The sequence below is a fragment of the Aaosphaeria arxii genome (genome assembly GCF_010015735.1).
Source record: "Aaosphaeria arxii CBS 175.79 unplaced genomic scaffold BU24scaffold_2, whole genome shotgun sequence".
Lineage (NCBI taxonomy): Eukaryota > Fungi > Ascomycota > Dothideomycetes > Pleosporales > Aaosphaeria > Aaosphaeria arxii.
In genome coordinates, this window is record NW_022983475.1 from 505,746 (window position 1) to 530,763 (window position 25,018).

General features: G+C 51.0%; 8 protein-coding genes across 8 annotated transcripts; 4 read left to right on the top strand and 4 right to left on the bottom strand.

Moving 5' to 3' along the window:
* Window positions 1-1,023: 1,023 nt before the first annotated feature.
* Window positions 1,024-2,113, bottom strand: BU24DRAFT_418248 (uncharacterized protein). Its single transcript, XM_033526937.1, has one exon. The coding sequence runs from the start codon at window positions 1,841-1,843 to the stop codon at window positions 1,484-1,486; it is 360 nt and encodes a 119-aa protein (XP_033387050.1). The 5' UTR covers window positions 1,844-2,113; the 3' UTR covers window positions 1,024-1,483.
* A 1,520-nt stretch (window positions 2,114-3,633) lies between these two features.
* BU24DRAFT_103371 (uncharacterized protein) lies at window positions 3,634-4,636 on the top strand. Its single transcript, XM_033520719.1, has 2 exons — window positions 3,634-4,046; window positions 4,166-4,636. The coding sequence occupies exons 1-2, from the start codon at window positions 3,759-3,761 to the stop codon at window positions 4,475-4,477; spliced, it is 600 nt and encodes a 199-aa protein (XP_033387051.1). The 5' UTR covers window positions 3,634-3,758; the 3' UTR covers window positions 4,478-4,636.
* A 1,763-nt stretch (window positions 4,637-6,399) lies between these two features.
* On the top strand, window positions 6,400-6,928 carry BU24DRAFT_458454 (uncharacterized protein; the record flags this gene model as incomplete). Its single annotated transcript, XM_033531636.1, has 3 exons — window positions 6,400-6,532; window positions 6,636-6,748; window positions 6,839-6,928. 3 exons carry the CDS (start codon window positions 6,400-6,402, stop codon window positions 6,926-6,928), a joined length of 336 nt encoding a protein of 111 aa, XP_033387052.1.
* Window positions 6,929-7,655: 727 nt separating this feature from the next.
* BU24DRAFT_418253 (uncharacterized protein) lies at window positions 7,656-9,038 on the bottom strand. The gene is made up of 2 exons (XM_033526938.1): window positions 8,548-9,038; window positions 7,656-8,489 (listed from the first exon to the last, which is right to left on the bottom strand). Exons 1-2 carry the CDS (start codon window positions 8,736-8,738, stop codon window positions 7,907-7,909), a joined length of 774 nt encoding a protein of 257 aa, XP_033387053.1. The 5' UTR covers window positions 8,739-9,038; the 3' UTR covers window positions 7,656-7,906.
* A 482-nt stretch (window positions 9,039-9,520) lies between these two features.
* Window positions 9,521-11,140, top strand: BU24DRAFT_385378 (uncharacterized protein; the record flags this gene model as incomplete). The annotated part of the gene is made up of 2 exons (XM_033524874.1): window positions 9,521-10,222; window positions 10,276-11,140. The coding sequence occupies exons 1-2, from the start codon at window positions 9,525-9,527 to the stop codon at window positions 11,138-11,140; spliced, it is 1,563 nt and encodes a 520-aa protein (XP_033387054.1). The 5' UTR covers window positions 9,521-9,524.
* Window positions 11,141-11,719: 579 nt separating this feature from the next.
* BU24DRAFT_418255 (Het-C-domain-containing protein) lies at window positions 11,720-15,050 on the bottom strand. The gene is made up of 6 exons (XM_033526939.1): window positions 14,730-15,050; window positions 14,634-14,672; window positions 14,541-14,573; window positions 14,359-14,476; window positions 14,296-14,303; window positions 11,720-14,228 (listed from the first exon to the last, which is right to left on the bottom strand). Exons 1-6 carry the CDS (start codon window positions 14,931-14,933, stop codon window positions 12,162-12,164), a joined length of 2,469 nt encoding a protein of 822 aa, XP_033387055.1. The 5' UTR covers window positions 14,934-15,050; the 3' UTR covers window positions 11,720-12,161.
* Window positions 15,051-15,274: 224 nt separating this feature from the next.
* BU24DRAFT_418256 (kinase-like protein) lies at window positions 15,275-16,468 on the bottom strand. The gene has a single exon (XM_033526940.1). The coding sequence runs from the start codon at window positions 16,431-16,433 to the stop codon at window positions 15,441-15,443; it is 993 nt and encodes a 330-aa protein (XP_033387056.1). The 5' UTR covers window positions 16,434-16,468; the 3' UTR covers window positions 15,275-15,440.
* Window positions 16,469-21,398: 4,930 nt separating this feature from the next.
* On the top strand, window positions 21,399-22,586 carry BU24DRAFT_458460 (uncharacterized protein; the record flags this gene model as incomplete). Its single annotated transcript, XM_033531637.1, has 1 exon — window positions 21,399-22,586. The coding sequence occupies one exon, from the start codon at window positions 21,399-21,401 to the stop codon at window positions 22,584-22,586; it is 1,188 nt and encodes a 395-aa protein (XP_033387057.1).
* Between the last annotated feature and the right edge of the window lie 2,432 nt (window positions 22,587-25,018).

Genomic DNA, 25,018 nt, shown 5'->3' on the forward strand with positions numbered 1-25,018 from the left:
GGAAGGGGATTGTAAATCTTCCTGTCGCTGGGAGGGCGAGGCTGTAGCTGTTCATTGTTTGTTGATGTTGTCGGTTTCTCCGTTGATGGCTGTATACATGCATTGGATAGCGTACATGGAGAGTGAGCAGTTGGGTATTGCATCATAACGATCAGCCTGTACTGTACCATGCGTTTTGCCAGGAATACGATGATGGCTATGATCGAATGGGGTAGTATGTTTTCCCATTGCTGTAAGGCTATGCGCTCTGTTGTCTGCCTGCGCCTCTCTGCTCTGTTCTCCCCAGATCGGAGCGCAGCGACGGCCAGCGGGCCATAGCTCTCTGCTACTGTAGGTACGCAGGACCCCACAGTTCCTGTGCGGGCATTGCTGTGCACGGCACGATCTCCATGTATGATGGATGTACGAAGGTGCGTCGCTGAGCCACCTCCGATTTCCCGGACGGGGAACGAGAGATTGCTGTGCTGAGGTCTCTTTCTCGACTTTTAATTTGGGTGCTGACCACCATCACTCGACCTACCAGCAGGAGATATTCGAGCGTGCATTAACTACAGACCTCTTACAGCCTTGTTGCTCGTGTCGCGAAACAGACGAGACGAGGCGTAGCCAGCCAGGCCAGGCCAGGCCAGGCCAGGGAAGGGATTGTCGAATTCGAAGCGGCCTCTGTTATTGATCGGCATCACTATCGTCGTTCACCCCGACAGATTGATGAATGATTAGATGGATTGTCCCCGGTCCTATCCCTACTCGTGCAGCATGCGTACATCCGCCCACCTTGTGCCACCCTCACCCCACTGGGCATGTCATTTATGAGTGAGTGAGTGAGGCAAGGCGAGGCAGGTTTTGTGCATCGGGACGTGGGGAGAGATGGGTGGAGAGGTGAGCTGATGTTGTTTAGTCAATCGAGATGCAGCGGTTGCCAAGCGCGCTGTATCTGTACGCAATATGAGGCAGGGCAAGTGTACCACAAACGAATCTGATCCAAGAGTCGTTTCGAACAGAATGGAAGCTCGAAATGATATTGGCCTTCATAGAAAGTCGCTGGTATTATTCCCACAACCCAGGCCGTTGGGGCTCGAGTGTTTTGCATTGTACTTGTACATAGAACGGCTTTAATGAGGTGTTGCTAATTATGGTGCATTGTTTGAGCGCGGGCGCGCCGTTCGCTCGCTGGGAGAGAGCAGAGCGTCGGGAGCGCAACGCATGGACGGCGGCAGGCTATTTGCTCGACCCTGACCGACCATGATCGGAAAGGGTCTCTGGAGGGGTCTGTTGCACAAGCAAAGGGTCTCTCATTGTTGCTTTGTGTTCTGCATCTCTGTCGAACAATCCACGACATTGGACAGACGGCAGCAGCAATACTGTCATATCAGTAGTGAAGCCTGCAGGCGCTGACCACCTGCAGCCTTTGTATCCCGGCGCTATGTGGATAAGTGTGTTTATTATGAGTGATGGGCATGGAATGGGGTCACAGAACGTTGGATCAAGAGCATTCTCGAACACTTGGATGTCGCTCAAGGGGGAGATGATATGCGTCGACCCGTTGAGCAGCCCAGGAATGCCCCCTCAAGCCACGAGAAGGGTCATTTGCTGGGAGAAGAGTACGGAGGAGGTGCAGTGAACTAAATTGGCGCGAGAGCGAGGCACTGCCGACAGGTTGTTGGACAAGCACCAGCACAGCAGCGAGCATTGCTGCTTGTCGATCTAGGTAGTGGTATTGCCTGCAGACTGTAGAACAGCAAGCACCCCAGAGGAATAGGATATCGTACAATAGAAAGAGAGTGAGAGAGCGAGTGCGAAGCTTGAAGGTACGACAGCGCACGCACTTGGAGAGTGGAGACATTGGAGTTGAGAATGGACTAATTACGTCGACGGACGGGTCCGGACAATGAGGATTTGCTGGATGCGCCCTTGCCGATGCAAGGGCTCCAGGACTTATTCAGCTCCCTTGTAAGCCTTCGGGGAATGGAGACGGGCGACGGGCTAGCTCGTGTTTGGCGTGGCCCAAGGGAAGGGGAGCGGTAATAGGTGGTTGAAGGAGCGGTCAGATACACAGTACAATGTAGGCTATCATAGGAACAGACCAGAGACTCGAGAGAGAGGTCAAAGGGAGAGACTCGAGAGGTGAGAGAGGAGAGGAACAGGGAGGGGGGGATTGCTGGGGATTCGGTAGGAGAGGCTAGGAATGTGGTTGGGCCATTGTGGTCACGAGGCGCCAACGATGCGGCAAGTTGTAGCGTGAAGCGCATAACAGTGTTTGACCTTAATGTACGGGCACGTCTTGTGTACAGTAGAAGACTGCAAACTATGGTAAGTACAGTAGGGCATACAGCTACGACAGCCTACGAGTTTGATTACTGCCAGGCCAGGCTGCGAGCGACTTGCTGCCGGTGCGCCTTTCGGTTCAGACGGCGGGTCGAGAAGGGGAAGGGGGAAGAGAGGAGGGGGGGCACTGGGGGTTGTCTGCGCCGCACTTGGGCATAGCTGCTGACTTGGAAGATCCACTCGTTTCGTGGCCGACCAGCATCGTGAGGATACCTAGAGGACTCAGAGGAGTGTGTGCAGATTGCAGATTGCAGACTGTACAGTTGTTCACCAACGTGTAAAGGTTAATTGTGGGCAGGAGTCACTGATGCACTTCACTTATGTACATGTATGAATTGATCCATGATCCACGAGGTGAGGTGTCCGTGGGAGATCGATCACGAAGGGGATCATAGGTAGTTAGTTACAGTAGTCAGAGTAGTAAGCTCGAACCGTCGGACGGCCGTAGAGTGCGGTGCGACATAGGGCAAGGTGAGAAATGAGTTTAGCCCTGGGTAGGCTTTTGGTGGTGGCAGTAGTAGTGATGATGGTGATGGTGATGATGATGAGGGGGATGGGACTCGGTAGAGAAGGGGAAGGGAAAGGAAAGGAAGGGTCAGAGAATGAGAGTGAGTGAAGGGGAAGGGAGGAGGAGGGGGGAAGGAGGCGGAAGACTGGGACTGGGACTGGGACTGGGACTGGGACTGGCTGGGACATTGGCAAGAGTTTTTTGCCGCTAGCGTTGAAGGGGCTCAATGTTCAAGGGGAGATCCAAGCGTTGCTGCCAAAGTAGTGGCGAATGAGAGATCGTGGATGGTGGACTAGCGGGCATTTCCATCCACACCCATCCTTGATCATCTTGCTAATCCTTGCCCATCCTTAGCCATCCATGTCCATCCTTGTCCACGGTGGCGTGCAAAGAGGCAGGCCAGTCTGTCTACTCTTGTCATAGGCTGGACTGGAGACTGGATAGCGTCTTCTCTCTCTCGTCTACCTTCTCTGCTCTCTTCTCTGCCTCTCCTCTTATCTCTCCCTCGCCCTCTTCTACCCTCTACTCTCCCACTCCAATCCCAACCTCCCACCAACGCTCACCACCGCAAACCACCACTCACACACACACACACACTCTCTACCACACACTCTCCAATTCAACCTCTTCTCCATACCAACCTCTCAATCAACAACTCACCTCCACCGTCTTAATTATATCAATATTCTCTCTCAACGTCGCTACAATTTAACAAACATCAACACTACCTAGCTGACACCACCTTGCGCCTCCCTCCGAAGCGAAATAAACCCCCTTTGTTGTTTCGCCTTTGTTGTTCTGTGTGTCGTCCCACGTCCCACGTCCCGCCATCCCACCGACCCCAACCCAATCCAACCGTCCACCAACGCTTTCCCACCCCAACACTCAACCATCAACAACAACATCCAATAATCCATCCCCCATCATGTCGCAATTCTTCGGATACGGTTCACAACAACAACAACAACATCAACAACAACACCACCACATGAACACTCACTCCCACAACCACCATGGCGGCCGATCACGGAGAGCCCCAAGGGTTTCGGCTGCTCAACACCAGAAGCAGTTCCGCCAGGTCCGAACACCAAAAGAGTTCGTCGTGGAGGCTCCGACAATGACCGCCTTCAAGCGCGACTTCGAGGCCGCACGATCGTTCGACCTCGAGGACGATGAGCTCTTCTGCCCTTTCCACCTGCTCACTGAGGATGATGTAAGTTGAACGACCCATCTCAGCATGATGATGACGGTGACGATGATGTTTGCCACCCGTCAACACCAACACCACCTCACACTTTGAAGCAGTAGCAGGCACTGACATGCGATGATCAGCTTCAATCCATCCACTCTGCTGGCTCCGACCGTTCGTCGTTGTCGAGCGGTTCGCCTGAACAGTCTCCCCTGCAGCATCAACTCCAACCCACCCCCTCGTTCGTACTATCATCTGCTCCCAACCCATACACTCCTGCTGGCTTCCAACACTCCAACAACTCTTCCCAGACGAAGCTCCACCAGCCACTAGCACAACGCACCCGCAATGCCATCCCCATTGTCGACCCGTCGACTCGAACTGTCGCAAGCCCACCCCCGTCTGTCTCCCCCAACCGACAGATGCAGCAGCAGTTCATGTCTCGACGCTGGTAGTAGCCCGGCTGGCACGAGGCTTGGCGTTTTCTGTTCGGTTGGCATTGCGGCGTCCCTTCGTTGTTGTCTAGTGGCTCATCCCCATCGTGCCGGATCCCTTCTTTGGCCCCGGCATGTCCCTTCCAGGATTTAATTCTCTTCTCCACCCCCCTGATATCCTCCGGAGGATCACACGTCTATACTATCGACTCTCCCTGTACAAATCTTCGATATCCATCCATCTATCTCCTTCGACATATTGGGACTACCACTCGGATACGGCGACGGCGTTGCATCTTTGCGAAAGCATAATCTTTCGAATAGAGCGCTTCTGGTCTCATGTTAGCGCTAACGCATTCACGGCGGTTTGCAATTATCGGTGTTCTCTATTTTTGGGTCGCATCTTGGGCTTCTCTTCCATCCGGACGTTGTTTAAAGACTTATTACTTGAAAAATTATCGGTTACAGATAAAAGGTGTTTTCTGTAGCGCTGGATGTCTTAACTTTTATAGTACTTGTCACCCGGTCACCTTGCATCATCCCAGGGACCATTACAAAGGGTAGATTTCTTTTGTGCGGATTTGGCTTACGGAGGCTGGTATACCATTGGCGCGATAAAGTCTATTGAAGCGGCGGTGTCGGGTTTTCTCTGTTCCTCTCTACTGGGTTATTGGCTGCATCTCTCTCCCTATCTTGTTGTGGGTTCAACTGTATGCTGGGATGATCTTTTAAACTTATTTTCTGCTGTATGAGGATTCGTTTACACCACCACCCCGGGGGCGCGCGTTAGCCGGAGCATTTGGGCAGACATCTTGCTTCTCAAGTTTCTTGCCATGTTTTGTCTTTGGTTCTTTTTTTGGGTTTTTCCTTTCTCTCTCTTCGGCCCACGGGTCCAATTTCCTTCACTATTTTACCATGGGATCGTAGTTGATGACCCGCCATACGTTGGTTTTATTTCCATTATGCACGCCTCAACACGGTTGGGGGTCAGTGTTTAGTCTTTTATCATCGAATATGGAATCGCTACTTGAATACTTTGGTGTGCTTTGATTGGTGATGTACAACCATTGAACTTGAGTAATGATGTAACAACGATGAGATGTTCATATTCAAAGGATTACACAGGTCAGATACTTGCAGAAGCGACTGGCCATCGAGTATCATTTCAGGGTCCTCAGAGGCCTTCCTTGGAACGCTCACATCATTGGTACACGCTACACTGCACACCTCCAAAACACAATCAGGAATGCATCACACATCTGGTACCTGGAATCTGGAAGCTAGACTCCCATGTTGCACAAGTACCTACCGTACGTAGGACGTTGGGGATTCCCGATCCGCTCCGCTCATCCGTCGATTCCATGTAGTACCCAAGTACCACCAATTCACCCCACTCCTCCCAACGTCAAACAGCACTCACGGGGACGGCGCACGCAAACGGCCACGAGCGTTGTATGTGACAGACATGCACAATGTGTACCTGAACCCAACTGAATCGCTGCGTGTCATGTTAGCAATTGTGGTAATTTAAGTGGCTCGCATTGCGTGCTGTCCCAGTCGCAGCAACAACTCGACGCTAAATACCGAAACCTGACGTCACCACCACCAACGATCGAGGGCGGGCGAGTTTTACGTACAGCTACCCCGTTGTTGAGGGGAGGAGCTATTGGCATTCGTTTCGAATCTTTTCTTCTTCACACAGTCTTTCTCTTCAGACATATTCCTGAATTGCTTCGATCAATTGACATTGCATTGTCTCGACATCCGTGAGAACGTAACAGATACTCGCCCTGGTCACCACAACCATAACGACTTCTCCCACCAGCTTCTTCACCCTCGGTACTTGACCTCAAACCCTCCTCTCTCCCTCTCTCAACAACCACCGTTCAATTGAACCCCCTCCCAAGAAACAACTCAATTCCTCAAAGGAAAGACACGCAACAATGAACCCCATCCGCACCCTCGCCGCCGCCGCCGCCCGCCGGGCGACCACCTCCACCCTCCCCCGTCGCGCACCAGCAGCAGCAGGGTACCACGTCTCGAGCGTGCGGCTCGCGGGCAAGGAGTCGAAACTCCGTGAGTCGTCCTCTTCTCTCCCCCATTGAACCCTGTCCCTCTTCAACTGTAGACACACACACACATACTATGACGGGCGATTAGCTAACGCAAAAGGAAAAAGATTCGGAAGGACGCGCCCAAGACATCGAAAGAGAGAAGCAAGACGCGCTGGCCAAGGCGAAGCAGGGCCAGGGACAGTGGAAGGAGGAGCTGGCTAGTGATAGTGAGAGTATTGTATGTTTTCACCCCTTTACCCTTTTGCCCCCAGTTTGAATTTCTTTACTGGAAGGGTGTGGTTGCTAATGTGTTTGTGTGTGTGTACAGGTGAAAGCGGATCGCAGCGAGGGAGGTAAGAGCACGGAGGAGACGATTCGGGCGCTGCAGGAGGAGGCGAAGAAGGTGGGGAAGTCTTGATCGGCCGGCCGGCCTGTCTTGCGAGAGCTATCTTGTATACGTCTTCTCCCCAGGGTTCAAAAAACTGTGCGGCATGGGAAAGAGTGCCAGTGAGGATAATTATTTGGAATGTAATGACTGAGATGGGGGTCTGGATGATGAAAAAAATGAATAATCAAATCATGTTACTGTTATGTTTGAGCTTTTGGGTGGGTGGGTGAATAGTGATGAACTGTTTCTATGCTGCTTTCTTTTACTGACGCTGTCTGTGACGTCGTGCTGCTACAATGCTAAACTTCTCCTTTTTTTTTTGAACATGTATATATTTCCCTGTGTACATACACATATGTTTAATCTTAAGAGTGCATATTTATCTCAGTACCTTTATCCTCTTCCCTAAATACAAGTTATTCTTGTTTTTTTTAAGAACGTCTATTACTATTATATATTCTATTCTATTACTAGGAGAATTATACTTGTTTAGTTATTTTATATAGCTCTTTAATAATTAAATACTAAAAGAAAAAGATAGAGTAAGAGGGAAAAGTAGAGGTTAGAGAGGTAGGTATATATATGTATATATGTGTATATATATGTATATGTATATATGTGTATATATATGTATATGTATATATATATATAAATATATGCATGTCCATGTAAACACACGCATAGGCAGACAGATATAAGTTCTAGTAAACTGTTGTAATGTAGTATAGCTACTCGTGCAGTCTACGGACTATAGTAACGAAGTAGAGTGATCAATAGATGAAAGTCAGATTTATAGATAGATGCAGATATATAGGCACCGCGAGCTGTAGCTAGCTAGCTGGCCTGGCTAAGATAGATATGTAGATATGTGACTATGTGACGCTGTGCCATCTTCTGTGTATCGAAAGGACAGTGACGACCACGTAAAACGCCTCTATAAACGCCCAACCATGCCTTTTAAAAACGCCCACAAAAACCCCCCCTTTCCCTTCAACAACCCGCTCCCGCTCACTTCGTAATCACAATCAACAGCACCAAAATAATAATCAACGCCACAATAACACTCAAACTCCAATTCTCCCTCGCCTTCCTCGAGAACCTATCCAACCTCCCCCTCGCCCTCCTCAACTGCCCCGCATGCCTATCCACCCCCTCCTCCACGTCGTCGAGCAGCAGCACCTGCCCGTCCAGCTCGTCGCCAATCTGCATGCTGAGCTCGCGCTGGCGCCCGATGGATTCGCCCAGCCGGTCGAGCTGCTCGTCCTGGTCGCGGATCACGTCCTGGTGGTAGGCGTGGATCTGCTGGTTCGAGAGGTCGGTGTGGTCTGGTGAGGCGTCGGAGGGGTCGTCGCGGTAGGGGAAGAGTGATGCGCGGTTGGGGTCGTCATCGTCGGAGGTGTTGTCGGTGAAGCGGACGGATTTGGTGGAGGGGCGGGGTTTCTTGGACTGGGCGGCGGCGAAGTCGGCGGTGAGGGAGGGGTCGTTGGGGGATGTGAGGGTTGGGGAGGTGGGTGAGGTGGTCGTCGTCGTGAATTGAGAAGTTAGCTCCGAGAGTTGGCTGCGGAGGCGCGGGAGTTGGGATGATATTGCGCTGGGAGGTACGTGTTAGCGATGTTGGACGATTGGTAGTAGGATTACAGAGGCATTACTCGTCTGGTTTGTCTTCGACTTGCGACTCGAGGGATTCGATGCCGGAGCGGAGGGAGTCCAGCGATCGCGATATCTGGACATCTTGGGAGTTTGGGGAGAGGTTTAGGGAGATTGCGCGCTGCCGTTCGAGGAGGGAGAGTTTGATGTGGTCGGCGAGGAGGAAGAGCTGGGGAGGATTGGACGACGACATGGCTTTGGGATTCTGAGGGTCGTGGACTGGGGAGAGGAAGGAGGCGAGGTGGTGTTGAAGGCGGAGTTGAGTTGAGTTGGGTGAGGTTGGGAGATCCGGTTTGGGGTTGGAAGTACGGGCACTATAGACAGATTGTATGGCGTTTCGCCGGGAACGAATGTCTTGGATTCTCTTGCCAAGATGTGGATTTATTATGTGGAGGTCACAAAAAGGAAATATACATATTATATTGTACTAATATGAGGTTGGAAATAGACCAAATGTACACAGTACGGCGTAATGCGGGTCTGCCATCACCATCATCAGCATTCTGTGAGTGAGCCTACGAGTACCCAGAGGCTGACTGAGGCCTGAGGCACACCGGGTAGCCACGTGATGAAAGAATAGAGGCAATTTCCACGTGACTGAATAGATTCCGCCCTCCCACGCCGCCTGACCTACTCTGGCCTAGCTTATGCCCTCTTACTGTACTCAGCGTAGTTACTGTATGGAGTAGTCGCTGTATGTACTCGTCTCGTACCTTTACTGTAGTGCCAGCGGCCAGCCGTGCCAGCCAACGACCACATACCGACCACCCATTTGTCTCTCATTTGCACAACTCACACCTCACACCTCACAACCTTACGCCAACGCCGCATGACTTTTCCTTTTTCTAGGAATTCCCCATGCTCACCCACTGCTCCTCTTGCTTTTCCTCCCTCCTTCTCCTCCTATAAAGAGGTCCTCGGCCTTGCTCTGCCTTCACAACACACTGCTTGACCGAGCCTCCTCCCCACCTCACTTCCGATGTCGACTCCCTCCCCAATCCCCCCGCCAAATGACCGGCGGAGCTCGCGGGCTTCCAGCAACGCGGGTCCGCCCTCATCCAATCTGAATGTCCCCTCTGAGCCTTCAGATTTGCTCGTGGTCGGTGGTCCTCCCAGCAGTCCCTCACCTTTAGCTCTCAGAGCATCCAACTCACCATCCTCGAAGCGTCGAAAGAGCCGCGCCGCCAAAGTCCCCCCCGACGTCCACATGCTCGAATACGTCTCCGCCTGCGATAGCAACCTCGTCTGCCTCATCTGCCACTCGCCCTTCGATAGACCCGTCAAGCTTCCCTGCGAGCACTACTTCTGCCGTGAGTGTGTGGACCATGCCTGGGATGCTCAGCAAGAGGATCTCAGGTCGTGCCCTACATGTCGGACCAAGGTAGACCCGCAGAAGGACTTGTCTCCGGTGCCCAGAATCATAGAAACCATGCTCGATGAACTCGTCGTCAAGTGTCCGAACACGAAGACGGGCTGCGACTGGGTCGACCAGCGAGTCAACGTCCACGACCACGTCATGCTGTACTGCGAATACACCCTCGTCGAATGCCCATCCACCGACTGCCGCCTCCCGATTTCCCAGAAGGACTTCCATAAAGGCTGTCTGCACTCCACTGTGAGCTGTGAGCACTGTCATGCCTCCTTGATGAAGAAGGATCTCGAGGTAGGCTCCGTTATGTTGTATTGATTGGAAACTTGCTAAACTCGTGGACTATCTAGGAACATCAAAGGTCGATCTGTCCAAATCGATCTACAAACTGCCCTCATTGCTTCATTGAGCTTCTCCGTCTCGATCTAAAGCCGCATGTCAAAGATGTTTGCCCCATGGTCAGCATTCCTTGCTCCGGCGCAATCGTCGGCTGCAAAGTCACTGCAGAGCGGATTGAAGTCGAAGAGCACGAGAAGACGTGCCCCATGGCCACCATGGCGCCCTTCTTCCGAGAACAGCAGGCGCGTGTGGAGCGAAGCGAAGCCCGTCTGGATCCATTGTCTCGCAAGATTGGAATCTTGGAGGACGGGCTCACCAACATCACCAGCATGTTGTACCCAGCGAATGGCAATGACTCGTCTTTCCCCGTGACAAATCCTTTAGACCCCAACAGCTCAGAGGCCTTCCCTCCGGCCTCTCTCATGCCTACGCCAGACTTTCGCCTACCGCCAGCCTCATTTCCACCAGTCCCACAAAGCAGCGATACGACGCAGGCACAGCCTCCCTTTGATTCTCAGGTCCATCATCTGCTCACGCTTCATGAATCCCTTCGCGACGAGGTCTCCCGCGTTAGCAACGCGTTGACGGAACTCGAAGGCCGCACCAGCATGACGATCATGAACGAAAATCAACGAGTCAAGGAAGACATGCTACATACGAACGCCGCCATTAACGGGATGCGGATGCAGTTGCATTGGCTAATGAGTGCCACCTTGCAACAACGTAGTGCAAGTGCTGCCGGCAGTTCGACAGCGCGAGCCGGCAGTAGCACGGGTCCCTCTGCCAGTGGGAGCGGGACGCAAGGGGCCTCCTCCAGGGCGAGTGCTACATTCCGGGCACCCATCCGGCGACTAAGCGACTCAACAAGACAAGACGTCAAGTTGTGAGCGAAGAATGTGGTTACACGATGCCGCGTATAGCGCGTTTAAGGCGGACACAGACAGCCGAGTCAAGGGGATTGCTTACGATCACGATCAATGCGTTAGCTTATGCCCCGAGACATACGTCAGTCAGACAGACAGACATACACACGTCTGGCCGCCCACGAACCTTTTATGATCTTTTGTCTTCGGGGAATCAAAAAACGGAAAAGTGCTTTTTTTTTTCCATTTTGGAATGGACGGCGTTCAAATCATGCAGAGAGATACATTGAGTATCCACATCGGGTCATCGGGTCATTCATCTAACGTTGGGATGGCTTTCTTTTTTTTTTCCACGGTTATAGATGGCGGAACGGGCTTTTCACGACGACCTTATCCCATCATCCAGGCATTCATCACTTGTACAAATTATACCCCCCGCTTTTTAGCCTTTTTTTAGGTAGTTTGCTTTTCACATATGGGAATGGAAAGAGAAAAAAATACTCAGTAGGCTGAAGTGACGTAGTTTAGACAAATGTGTGCGAGGTTCGCCCTCTATCATTTATGATGAGGTATAGAGAAATATGAGATATGAAATATGAAACGTCACATTTATACTTGGAGCTATATTTTTGAGGACTTGAGGTAATGCTCCCTCAGAAGCAAAACAACGACGGGCTTTAAGGTACTTCAGACGAGAGTGAAAAGATTTACAGGAACATACGCTCATATCTTATCGAAAACATACTCTCCCCCACGTCTCTATGTATCCTTTTATGTGTCGATTTCTGATCGATCAGAGCATCAGCGAGATCTCCGGGGATGAAAAGACGAACATGATAGGCATGATTTGGTAAAGGAAACAAAGTTTCGACTCTGTTTGGACGTATTGATTGATTCGGTCGACCATACCTACTTACTAGTTACTTCATTATCATAACCGTATACCCGCCTGATGGACATATCGAGCTCATTAGAGATCCCTCATGCTGGTTCAATTCCAAGTCCCCAAGTCCATTGCACATCACCTACGTATGTATCTCAAATCTCACCAGCCAGAGTTACCTCCACCCTGACCCCAAGGCCTACCACCTCCGCCTTGTTGAGACTGGTCGTACCCGCCTTGATTATACCCTCCGCCATACGAGCCCTGTTGGTCGTATCCGCCCTGCTGCTGCTGCTGGTACGGCGGCTGCTGTTGCTGCTGTCCATAACCACCCTGTTGCGGTGGAGGCTGGCCGTACCCGCCAGGACCAGCGCCGTAGTTCTCGTAGCCTTGTTGGTAGGCGGTCGGGACGGTGTAGCTTGGTTCCGCGCCCTGGCCGCCGTGGAACTGGCCGCCGCCCCATGCGTCCTGCGGAGGTGGTTGTTGTGCGCCGTAGTTGCCGGGTGCCTGGGATTGTTGGTAGTAGGATCCTCCTGGGGTCGTGGGACGGCTTCCGCCGGGGGAGCTGCCTGTGTTGTCGCCGGCTTCGCGCGTGCGGTGGCCCGAGGAGGAGAGGAAGGGGGAGAGCTTGCTGCCGAGGCCGCCGGGGAGGTTGCTGGTTAGGCTGCTTAGGAGGCCTCCTCCACCGCTTCCTCCGCTGCTACCGTGGGAGCTCTGCTGGTGTCCGCCTCCGCTGGAGTGGGAGGAGTGGTGACCGCCGCCGCCACCGCCACCGCCGAAAGAGCCCACGCCAGCGGCGCCGTGGCCGTGGGCGCCGTGAGAGTGGTCGTGCTCGCCGCTGTGGTTCTTGCCCGCGCGGACCGACTCGGAGGACAGGAGGTCGTTGAGGTTGTGCTTCCGGTAGCCGTCGGCCCACTTCTTGACGGCGCTGAACATGTTCCTGTGGCACTCGTTGCGCTCGTTGCGGAGGGCTGGGTGGTGGAACACGCTGCAGACGTCGTTGAGGACCTGGTCGACGGGGACGTCGGTGTTGTCCCATGCGTAGACTATGCGGGGCGCGACGTATTTGAGGATCTCGGCGGCAACCTGGCCCGAGGGTTCGTTGAGGATGTTGGAGAAGTGGTCCTTCGAGAGCATGGAGTGAGTGGGGTCGGTGCTGTGGGGGTTGTTCCAGACATCGAACTGGTGCTTTGCGGCGGCCTCGACGACGAGGGAGGAGCCTTGCTTGAGCTGCGTCGAGGCAGCCTTGATGATGGGCATGATGAAGGGGGCGAGCAGAGAGAGGACGAAGAGGGTCACGCGCTCTGTGATGGTCTCGATGAGCTTCTCCAGGCCGGGGATCTTGGAGATTATGGCGGAGATGCTGCGGACGACCTTGTCGCGGAAGGCGAGGATAGGGTAGATCTTTGGGATAATGGTGGCCGGGTCGGTGTTTGTGCCTGGCATGTTGGGACCTGGTGGACCGCCTTCGGAGCCTGGGGGCGCGGCGAAGGTATTCGCTGAGGCGCGAGAGCTGTTGTAGTCGTCGTAACCTCCCGGTGGCCCTCCTCGAGAGTTGGCTGCTGCTTGGGCATCCGAGGCGGCCTGTAGGCTTTGCGCTTCTTTCACGAGATCGCTCGTCCCTGGTACTTTGCCTAGGACGTCACAGAGGCCAGAGAGAGCGTTTCCATTTCCGCCGCTGCCGCCGGGACCGCGCTTCGTGTTGGGGAGGACGGCATCTGCGAGGGCGGTGTTCATCTGGTCGACTTCGGACTGTGTAAAGTGATCTGTGGCCTCTCCGAGGACGGAGTGGAAGAAGTCGACGCCTCCAAAGGTACCAGTGACGAGTGGGAATACGCGTTTTCCATGAAGATTGATCTCGGTTGCGGCTCCAACATGGGGGAACACATTGTGGTAGCCGATTTCTCGAAGGACCAATTCGGCGTAGTTAGTATGTGCGCCGAAGTCCTCCATGCAGTGAAGGCCTTGACCAAGGCATCGTAGGGCTTCGGCAAGATCTTCGTCCTTACCACGCTGTCCATGTGATCCGGAGGTGTACAAGCGACCGAAGTGAATGGCACGAGCAAAGGAGAATCGGATATAACCTGTGGAAGTCGCCCATCCGCCGCGGTCGTTGGCAATGTAGTTCTTCATCCCTGTTTCAGGGTCCACCGCCAGCTCTGCATCACTGACGGGAGGGCGCAGACGGGGGTCAAATTCTCGTGCATCTTTGTTGTCGGCATAGTCTTTCTGTAACACAATTGAGTCAATAAATCCATGACTGCCATGGCACCATGATGGAGCAGGACATTCTTACGGGATTATCTGATTGATGCGTCAGTATTTCCAGGAGTCATATGTTATGGTGAATGCATCTTACCAATATGCTCCTCGGGTCGGTAGACTCCCAGTCTCTCAGCAGTGACTTCGAATTCGGCAGTCGCATAACCAAAGGACATGAATGAGAGGATCCATACAAGCACACGAATGGTTTCGGCCTGAGTAAATTATTAGTATTCGTGAGTCGCATCTATGGCGCATATGCGATCTTGATGAATTTACCTGAACTTTCGCAAGGGTAGCAGTATCAACAGCCTTTCAAAGGGGATTAGTATATAGGGAAGACCTGGAGCAATTTGGTAGTAGTGAACGCACTTGTGAGTAATCTCGGAGCCAGTTGCCGAAGTACACACGCTATACGGAAAGTCAGCGCAAGTTAATGGCGGGGGAAGATGACTGCGGGGGCTTTACCTTGATCATCATCGAGTTCCATTTATGACCTTTCAAACAGGCGACCATTTCGAGCATGTCTTCGATATCTCCATGGCGCCAGTTCTTTCCCTCGATCTTGGATATGGAGGCAATGTTTCCAGCGCCGAACGCCTCAGCTTTGCCCGGCAGAAGGACGAGCAGAGCTATGGCGACCAGCAGTACATACTTTGCTGAGATAGCCATGATGACTAGCTAAAGTGAGGGACAGGAAAGGATCGTGATGCCAATCCTAGGATAATGTATGAGTAGGGAAAAAAAGAAGAAGAGAAGAAAGTAAAGAGAGAGTAGGGTTACTAGGAGTGGTAGATAGTGGGGAGGCACGGAGGGTAAGCTCAATGATGTGACGTTATTACGCGACGCATCATGTGGCGGTGCGGAACTAGCTACTGTGGAATCGCTTACACAGTACACAGCTCTGTGTGCTCACCCCACCCTCATCCTCACAGGCGCATACATAAAATCCATTCCGAATTAAAGGACTAGTATTCTGACATGCATGCCATTTTATCTGAACATCTACTTCTTTTTGGTACAAAGACGAGGCTACGAGGAGTTGCATGTTGCGATTTACTCGTACGGGTAAAGTATACATAGTGCTAGCCAAGTCCAGCGTAGGAAGATAGATGGCGGCGATCAAGCCAAAATCTTATGTATTACGGGAAGATTCGTATGATGGTAACGGAAAATTAACTATTGGAGCTCAAGGAACTTCATGAGTCGTTCAAGCCCTTGCAAGTCGCCTTCCTCCTTCTCAACGAGATGTTGGTCGACCCACCCATCTGTGTAGCTTCCTCCAAAGTCGATAATCCATGCGTTACCCTCTTCATCGATTAGAACATTTTCAGCTTTGATGTCGCCCCATACCAATGACATGCTATGAATCCAGTTCAACGTATCTCTGACTTGGCAATACCATTTCTTCCTTTCCCTCATCGTAACGGATTCTCTCTTGCACCACGCAAGACTAGAAACTGGGGGTACTGTTTCTATGTATTCCATCAAAAACCCCAAAACCCCATTTTCCGACACGATGAGCCCAATGAGCGATGGAATACGGTGGTGATCTGCCGGTGTATTCTCTTGAACACGTCGCTCTTGAATGCGTCGTAGAGTATTTATCTCTCGTCGGATAGGTGGACACAGGGATTGTCGCATCGCGACTTTCGCACACATCGTAGTCCTTCGAACGTCAACTTTGAAAACTGCATCGGTTTTAAGCACCTCAAGCAGGCTGATCTCGGAGAGCTTATAGATAGGTATGTCGGAGAAATCGTCCACAGATAGCCCATGGAATGCGCGATTCGTACATCTCTTTGAGCTATCATCCTGTACAACTTGCAACTCTCCATCGACCGTTGCCAATCGAAGAAAAGCAACAGGAGGTCTGACAATGTCGGAAAGCACCTTGGGGGCATTCAGGTCGCCAGCGAACTTTCGACACCATGGCTGACACTTGATAGCAATGATATCGCCCAGCTCTTCGAAAATGACATCGAGTTCGGAAGCTTCATCCAAGTTGGCTTCGATCCGGTCAAGGTAACCCCGTTCAAGAGTCCCCGCCTTCGAGTCGGCGGATAAGGAAACTTCGAAGTATTTATTATTGCATACCATCGTAAATACGCAATCCGCTCCAACTCCATATTGAATTCCGTGCACCCTGTTCGTGAGGGGAGGTAAACCCATGATTATAGTGTAACGTGACTGATTATTATACTGAAGCAAACACCGGTAGAAGTTTAGGAATAGTGGCTTTATGCATGGCACTAAGCTACCTTGGTGTGCCTACGAAAGTAGGTATATAATACAAGGACAATACTCCTTTCTAAGTATAAGTTATAAAATATGTCTTATTATTTAGTATTATTTACTTGTTCCTATTTGCAGAGTTATCTTTCACTTGAGATAGAAAATATTAAAGTAGGTAGGCTCTCTATTAGCATTATCAGGTTCATGACCTTATCCGCCCGACGCTTACCACCACTCCTCCGTACGAGTACATACAAAGAATCAACCTATCTCAGCTCTTCAGCTCCTCAGCTCCCTCACCTCTAGCTGATGCCGTGATACGACCGATAACCCTTTGATTGGCCAAAGCCAAAGCCCTGTCCCTAGCTCCACTTGCACTCTCGATTAAATTAGGCATGTCTTGCCTTTCGCATCATCTCCCGCTTCAAGATGCGATATGCGCTCGTTCACGTGCGTGGCTGCCTCAGCCTTCCTACTCGCACTACCCAGGCTACCTCTGCTGCCTGCGCGGGGTGGACGACTTCATTCCTGTCCTAGAAATGCATTCATCTCTCCTCCATACCACTCTTTGAACAATATCGTGAATTTCTACTTATCGTGCCTTCTTCTCTTGCTGTCAGATCCTACATCCTTCTTTTATCGTGCGTGATACTTGCAGCCGATCAGACACTTAGCCTGGGCGGTGTGGATCCTCAGCTGAATCCTGAACATCAACTCGAGCGAGATTGAATTGTTCTCCTTCCCGAAATGTCAGAGGAGTTTCCTGTATCGGAAGGCCTGCCAAAGGAGCATGGGAACAATTCAACCGGCGTGGAGGTTGCTCTCGAGGGTGCCGTCGAACCTGTAGGAGAGCAGATCCCCCCACCTCCCGTTCCAGCTACAGACCAAACCCTTGAAAAGAATGAAAGTCAAGTGGTTGGTAGCAATCATCTGGACTATGTGACGCATCTGGCCGAAGCGCGATGGCAATGCAAAGCCCCGGGTTGCTCGAAACTATTCAAGTCCTATGGCTATTGGCTCATGCACAGAGAGAGACGACATCCCGACTTGGACAACTCTCCCAAGTCAGAAGAGGCGTCGGATGAGCAGAACGGCACAAATGAGAAGCTCGAGAAATCTAAAGATGACATGACGACCACGCCAGCAGAGCAGAACGGAGTCGGTGAGCCTGGCGAACATGGCTTCGCGGAAATCAATAGTGATATCGATATCGATGACGATGATACCACATCAAATGGATCTTGGCAGCTAGTTTCGAATCCGAACGGACCATGCGTACCTCGACGAAACTACAATGGCCCTTATTTTACTGATGCGGACTTCGTAGAGTTCTTTACGGCAGCTCGAAGTGGGGACATTGATACATTCTACAAAGGAATGAAGAGAGGCATGTCCATCGAAGCACGTGGCGATGACAATTGTACTCCACTAGCTGCTGCAATCAATGCACAGCAAGTAGACATGGTCAAATTCCTACTCGAGAAGGGTGCCGACGTCCACCATCATGCCCAAACGCTCCCTCCTCTTGCGCACGCCGCTTGTCAAGAGAAACATGGTGTAGAACTCTGCAAGCTACTCATGGAAAAGGGAGCAAGCAAGGCCACAGTCTCTGGTACAGACGGAAAGTCTGCCCTTCACTGGGCGGTAACCGAAGGCCGCGCCGACGTCGTCGAGTATCTGATCCAACAGGGCATGGACGTTGAAGCAAAGTGTGCTAGAGGGTGCAGCCCTCTCATCCTGGCAGCTGAGGTTGGCAGTGTAGACTGTGCAAAAGTGCTCTTGGAGCATGGTGCCTCTCTAGAAACAAAGAGTGAGACTGGGGGCAATGTCATGATCTGGTCAAGCTGCCACGGCAGGGTAGATGCAGTTCAGTTCTGGCTGGACAAGGGTGTTTCCGTCGACAGCGTCGATGAACAAAATTCAAGTAGGACTTTTCCATGATTCCCATTTCTGAACTCTGCTAACTTTACAGGCGCGCTTCATCTCGCTAGTCACTTCGGTCGAACTGAGGTCGTTACACTACTACTCGCCAATGGGGCAAATGTGAACACGGCCAACTCATCCGGCATCACGTCTTTGATGGCAGCCATCATCAAGAGTAAACCCCTTATTGTGAAGATATTGATCGACGCTGGAAGCGACCTCAGGGCGAAAACAACCTCTGGCATTGAAGCTCTTGACTTCGCGCTTGAAATGAACATGCACTTGGCCCAGCTCATGCTCACAGCACTGGGTGGCCGCCCGTCATACCCCTCATGTACCGTGGCGCATCAGTTAGCTATGACGCGAGATTATGCTTCGGTGAATACAGTCGTTAACACAATCTCTATCATGTGGCCGTCCATGCGCATGGCGGCTTCTGATGAACCAGATTATTCATGGCTGACGTGGGTCATTAAAGAAGGCGAGTGGGTTCTCAAGCCAAAACTTCTGACACACCTACTCAGATATTGTCTCGACGACAAGAATGTAAGTTCAGACTACGATATCTTGGATTCATGGTTTCTAATTGCATTGATACTAACTGCCACGTAGGTTCCCCTCCTCAAAGCTCTAATTCGAGAAGGTTGTGACGTGAACGAGCCGTTGGGTTCTGGACATACCCCTCTCGCTGGTGCTATACGTACCAAAAATGTCGAAATCGTCAAGGTCCTCCTGGATGCCGGGGCCGATCCTAACAAGATAGGTCTGATCCGAACTGCAACGCCTCCCAGAAAGGATCTTCCACCTCTATATGGGGCGGTGCTGCAGATGAAAGACGACAAAGATACAGGGATTGTGGATCTTCTGCTTGCGACAGGCCGCTGTAGGCTCAATAGTGCAGAACACTTGTCAGGAAGTGTATTCGCATACCTCCTATCCCGGGTCACTCAATTTGAACAGGATAAAGCCGAGGCATTGGCTATCCGCATGCTTGACAGTATCAAAAAGGGTGAAGATGAAAAGGACACATCGACCACGTTCGAGGAAGATCAAGCGGAGCTCACGTATGGGATGGAGAAGTTGCAACTTGAGAACAAGCTCCGCACCCTTGATATGGATTCCGAATCCCCCAAATCCGATAAAGAAGAAAACGAACGACAGTTACGTGAGCTCGTCGAAAAACGACAAGCAGATGTGGCTGCCGAGCAGTGGAGAGTGCTCCGGCATGCCAGCGATCGATGCGACGAGGGAGCCAGCTTGTTGCATGTTGCCGTCGACAAGGGCAATGAGACCATTATGGAAGAGCTCCTCAAGAGACATCTAGACATCGAAGCAAAGGACAACTACGGAGCTACGCCACTCATTCTGGCATGTCAACTTGCTCCCAAGATGCTGCAACCGTTGCTTGACCGGGGAGCCGATGTTTATGTCAAATTCCTCAATAACTCAACCGCACTTCATGCTGCGGCTGCTCACGACAATGTACAACTTCTTGATACACTTCTGAGCAAAGGCCTTGGCATCGATGATGTCAATAATGATGGCTTCACGCCACTATTGTCGGCACTGACGTCTCGATGCGAAGGAGCTGCCTTGTACTTGATCGAGCATGGCGCGGATGTTCACCGAGTGAACGCGAAGGGAGAAACGGCAATCATTCTAGCTGCACGCCACTACCTACATGAAGCGGCCGAGAAACTCCTTTCCATGAAGGTGGATGTGAATGTCAAGATGGGTGACGGTTGGACGGCATTACAGGAGGTTTGTTGTTCCCCTCGTCAAAAGAAAGTTTTTTTTGTTAACATAACACAGGCTTGTCAAGCCGGATCAAATACGATGGTCCGCGACCTTCTCAACCAAGGTGCCGACATTGAGCAAGCCCTCCCAGACGGCAATCGACCCTTACACACTGCCATACTCCGCCGAAGCACGCCCACCGCGCTCCTCCTCATCGAGAGAGGCGCCGACATTACAGCTCGCGGAGACCAAAACCGGGATCCCCTCAACCTGGCTGCCTCCGCCAATCACTGGGTCATCGCTCGCAAGCTGCTCGAGATGGGAGCATCGACCGAGGAAGTCGATGACATGTCTTGGACGCCTCTCTGCCGCGCCGGTCGTGCCGAAGTCCTCGAGCTCCTGATCGAGTTCGGCGCGAACGTTAACTACGCCGACCGAGATCTTTGGACGCCTTTGCATCAGACGGTGTCGAATGGAGAGGTCTCGTGCGTGGAGGCACTCCTGAGAGCTGGTGCGGATTTGGAAGTCAGGACTACGGACGATGGGTTGACAGTGATGGAGAGAGCGCATATGCTGAAGGAGCCGCGGAGACGGAGGCAGATCATCTGGATGCTGAAGGACGCTCTTCAGAAGAAGAAGAGGAAGGAGGAGGGCGATGATGATGCATTGACGATATGGGACGACGAAAGGATAATCGAATTGGACTAGTCTCAGGGATCTTCAACCAACCTACGATGATTTACGTCACGGGTGTCATGATTATTTTTCCCTTTTTCCAATTTCCTATTATGCTTTGGAGGATGCTGTCATTTCTGGTGCACGTTACTGTATACTTTCAACTTATGATGACGACTAGTGACTTCTTTTCGTGGGCTTTGGTTTAGCTAGCAATTCAATCAAACCTCACTCAGACATGACCATCTTCAATTAAATGGCATGTATCTTTCGTCCCAAGTAACCCAGAATGAAACCCAAATCGCACTTCACATACGATAGCTCCCTCCCATTCGACATCGAATCCAGCTGACCGTCTATGACAAACGGAAAGATCGACTCATGAATCCACTCCACCCCTCACCTTCTCCCTTCTCAACTGCTTTCAATATCCCCAATCATTGTCATCCTGAATACACTAAACACTCAGTTGCTACATCACCACATACATACCCAACCCCTTTTCCATTACTATTCCTCTCAGCTGGAGAGACTTGCCACGATCGCTTGACGCGAAGTCCTCAAGCCATGGCTTCAAACGATGACGATAAAAATGAGTATCACGACGTACGCGAATCCATCGAACCCCACACTCCTGCAAACACATATCCTTGGGCACAAGTGGGGAGTTATGAAGACGACAACGATGATGGTTATGTTATGCAAGAGCCGAGCCCCAAGGAAGATGACGATGATGGGGATTATAACAGCGAAGAGTGTGTCACTACAGGGCGCAGTGTTCAACAGCGAACTAGTTCCCGGAGTCGATGGAGCTATGTTGGGGTTTATAGGAGGGCGGACGGGTCAGTGTGGCAGGTTGCGTCGAATGCTTCTGGGCATGCTCGTAGCGCTGTGGACTCTGAGGCGCCGGATGAGCAGAAGAAGGAAGACGAGAAGGGGAAAAAGAAGAGAGCTGTGGAGAGCGATTTCGAGTTGACGGCGTCTGATATCCCTGAACAACCTTGGGATATTGGTGCCGGTGGACGGACAACCAAATGGACGTGTCTTAGCCGGCCGACCACTTCGTCGAGTGGAAATCCGCAGGAGAGAGATCGGGCACCATCGCCTTCTTCGTTTGTTATGTACAAAGCTGAAGACGATGCAGCGGGAGGTCCCTCGAGCGTGTCGAAGGAAGAATTGTCACCGGGACTTGTGAAGAGGCATGTGGAAGGTGTTCTGGGTGATCTTCTGGAACGCACTATGAGTGTAGAATCCAAGGAAGAAGATGCACCGCCCGCAGGACACGACATTCACAGAGCTCGATCTTCCGATAAATCAATCTCTCCCGACCTGGAAAACGCCAGATGCCAATCTAGGTTGCTGCAGGCCGCACTGAACGACGGAACGCCGCCTAAACAGAATCGACGTGGAAGCCTCCTATCTCGACGAGACAATCCCATCCCCATGTCTGAACTCGATCAGCCTCTACCACCTCCAAGAGGAGACTTCAAGCCCCATGTACCCGACCTGGCCACAGTCCGTGGTGTCCCCGGCGCTGAACGTGTTGGGAGCTGCGGACCAGCACTTTCTCCCAGCGGCAACGAATCCGATTACCACAACGCTCCATCACACCAATCTCCCACCAATCCCACAGACACCAACGTCAAGCACAACCGTACCGCCAACAGTACAGATTCCAGCGCCACCATACCCATCCCCGGACGCACCATCCATCCCAGACTCCCTCCCTTCCATCATTCCCTTCCACCAAGATGAACCATGCAACTATGCAAAAACTAAAATAAGGACATGGAACGGCAAATGATGGAGTACGGCGTTTCTGGTTTCGATGGCACACAGTCCGCGCCCGAATGCCGGTCTGGCTTCGATTCCGGATATGATGGCGATGATGATGATACTGAGTACGAGCTTCCCGGAAGTATCTATCGAGGCATCATGAGGCGGAGAGCTTGGTATCGGCCTGATATTGACAATTGCGATGATTGATGGGGTTGGTTGGATTGTTGACAGTGGGAGTTGGGTGTGGAATTATGGGACAGTGTCTGCGTACTCTTGATGCGGTGGACGTTTTTCTAGACTCTTTCCTGGATAGCCCGGTGATAGGTAAAGTCGGAAACAATGACTTCGTTTTTCTTGCTTGGGTTGGGTTATCAAGATCGAATAAGAATAGAATGGAATAAATGAGAGTATGATTTTTTCTTTTCTTTTGCAGTGTGTGAAGTTTCAGAAATCGAATATTATGATATTTATATATATTTATGTATATATTCGTTCTATTGAAATCCACCCCTACACTTGATTTCATATATCTTGGTTGTTTGAAAATAATCAAATAAAGAGAAAGGATATTGATTTGAAACCCAGCTCATGTTTCTTGACGTTATAAAATTTAAGGACTTTTTTATAATATTAGTTTGTTAAAGGCTTAAACAATCCAGAGAGAAATGCACTACCCCTCCAGTCCTACCACAACACTACCAAAAGATAACAAAATAATCAAAGTGCCTATTACACTAACCACACAGCGGGTCCATACACGCAGAATTCTCTAGGACGGCGTGATGTGAGGGGAGATTCGATGAAGTCATTCCCCATATCGGGACATGGATAGCCCGATTGGATTGATGTGTTGGCGACAGCGAAGGTGTTCAAGGGTGATGCTTGGGGGTTGGGTATGGCGTGCGTGTGTGCGTTGTGTGTTGGGATCATGGGTTCTTGCGCTGGTTGTGATAGTACTATGGTAATGATGATTGTGATGATGCTGATGATGATATACAACTAATTCATCTTTGATAAAATCACTGGAATTATGTAGTTTATAGAAAGGAAAATTATATTGTTACAACTACTTATGTTTTACTACTCGTTAATTGGATTTATTGTAGAGTTCGATATAGTTGTTCTACTGCTTGATAAAAACTGTTCACATATATGTGCTGTGTATATCTATAGAGTCCAGACTGACGTTCAAAAAGCCAACGAGAAAGGTCAATTAGAAGACATGGCATTCGCCTTTGACCAGTCCCACATTCGCAAGTCAAGTTAGGTCCAAAGACCACTTAGGTAGGTAAGAACGCACAGATAGCTTAATTCGACCTCCGGGCGGGAAATAGGGAACTCCCCCCCGCCAAGCGAATTCCGGCGATGGGAAAATTTCAAAAGTACGAGGTGTGCCATATCATGCTTTCGGTGGCACTAGTTAAGGAAAGAGAGAAAAAGGATCTTCTGGTTTTCATTAGCTCGTGGATTGATTAGCATCTTGATTCTTGCTTCGTTCTGGCATTTTTACGTGCATGTGATCAGGATGAGAATTGAAGAAATTTTCATGCTTCTCTTTTCATCTCTCTCCTTTTTGTTTCGGGTTCATCTGATCATTCGATGATGAGATGGATAGTTTCTGATGCCATGGGTACAGAGCGGGATGGAGCCTTCTGATAGGCTAGGCCACACGCGTACACTCCGCGGGTATTAGCAAATCAAGACCGGGATAACTTCCATTATTCTTCTGATCTTGCGAGACCCGAACACTTTCGAAATAGGTGTCTTTTCTAGAGAGCACTACGGATCGGTTCTCCATGTGAGCATTGGATGGGAAGACGTCGATCCTCGCGATCTGGTTGGCCCGCACTAGTGTCGTTAGGTCGTGACTCTTGACTCTCAACTTGTGGCTCGCCCCCGTCGTTGACTCAAATCTCACGATACTTTATTGAAACGTGGGTCTGGCGGTGCATGTGGAGCGCGTGGCTTGCTCGAGACAAAATTGCAACGGCTCGGCACGCGAAATCTTGGACCTTCTGCAAAGAAAAAAAGGTCCTTGTTGCGTGGTAGGGTGTAAAGGAGGCTCTTAGAGGGACCGTGAACTAAAATGCAATCCCTGCATTTTGTTTTATGTGGATCAAAGATTTTTTTTGCCCGTCTGTATTTTGATTTTTCCCAATGCGGATGAGTATTACGCTAGAAGAATTGATGTTCCATTGTTACGGGAAAAGGGAAAAGGGAAAAATCAGTTCATCTGCATCGATGGCTGTATGAATGTCAAGACACAGGCATGGCCAAGTTATGCTGGATGCATGCATAATGAGCCGAGTTTTGCCCATTTCCTATGCCGTTGTGGCACAATTGTCGATGAAAATGTTCGGCGGGGCATGGTCGACAGGGGGAATATGAAATCCCTTTCCTTGCAAACT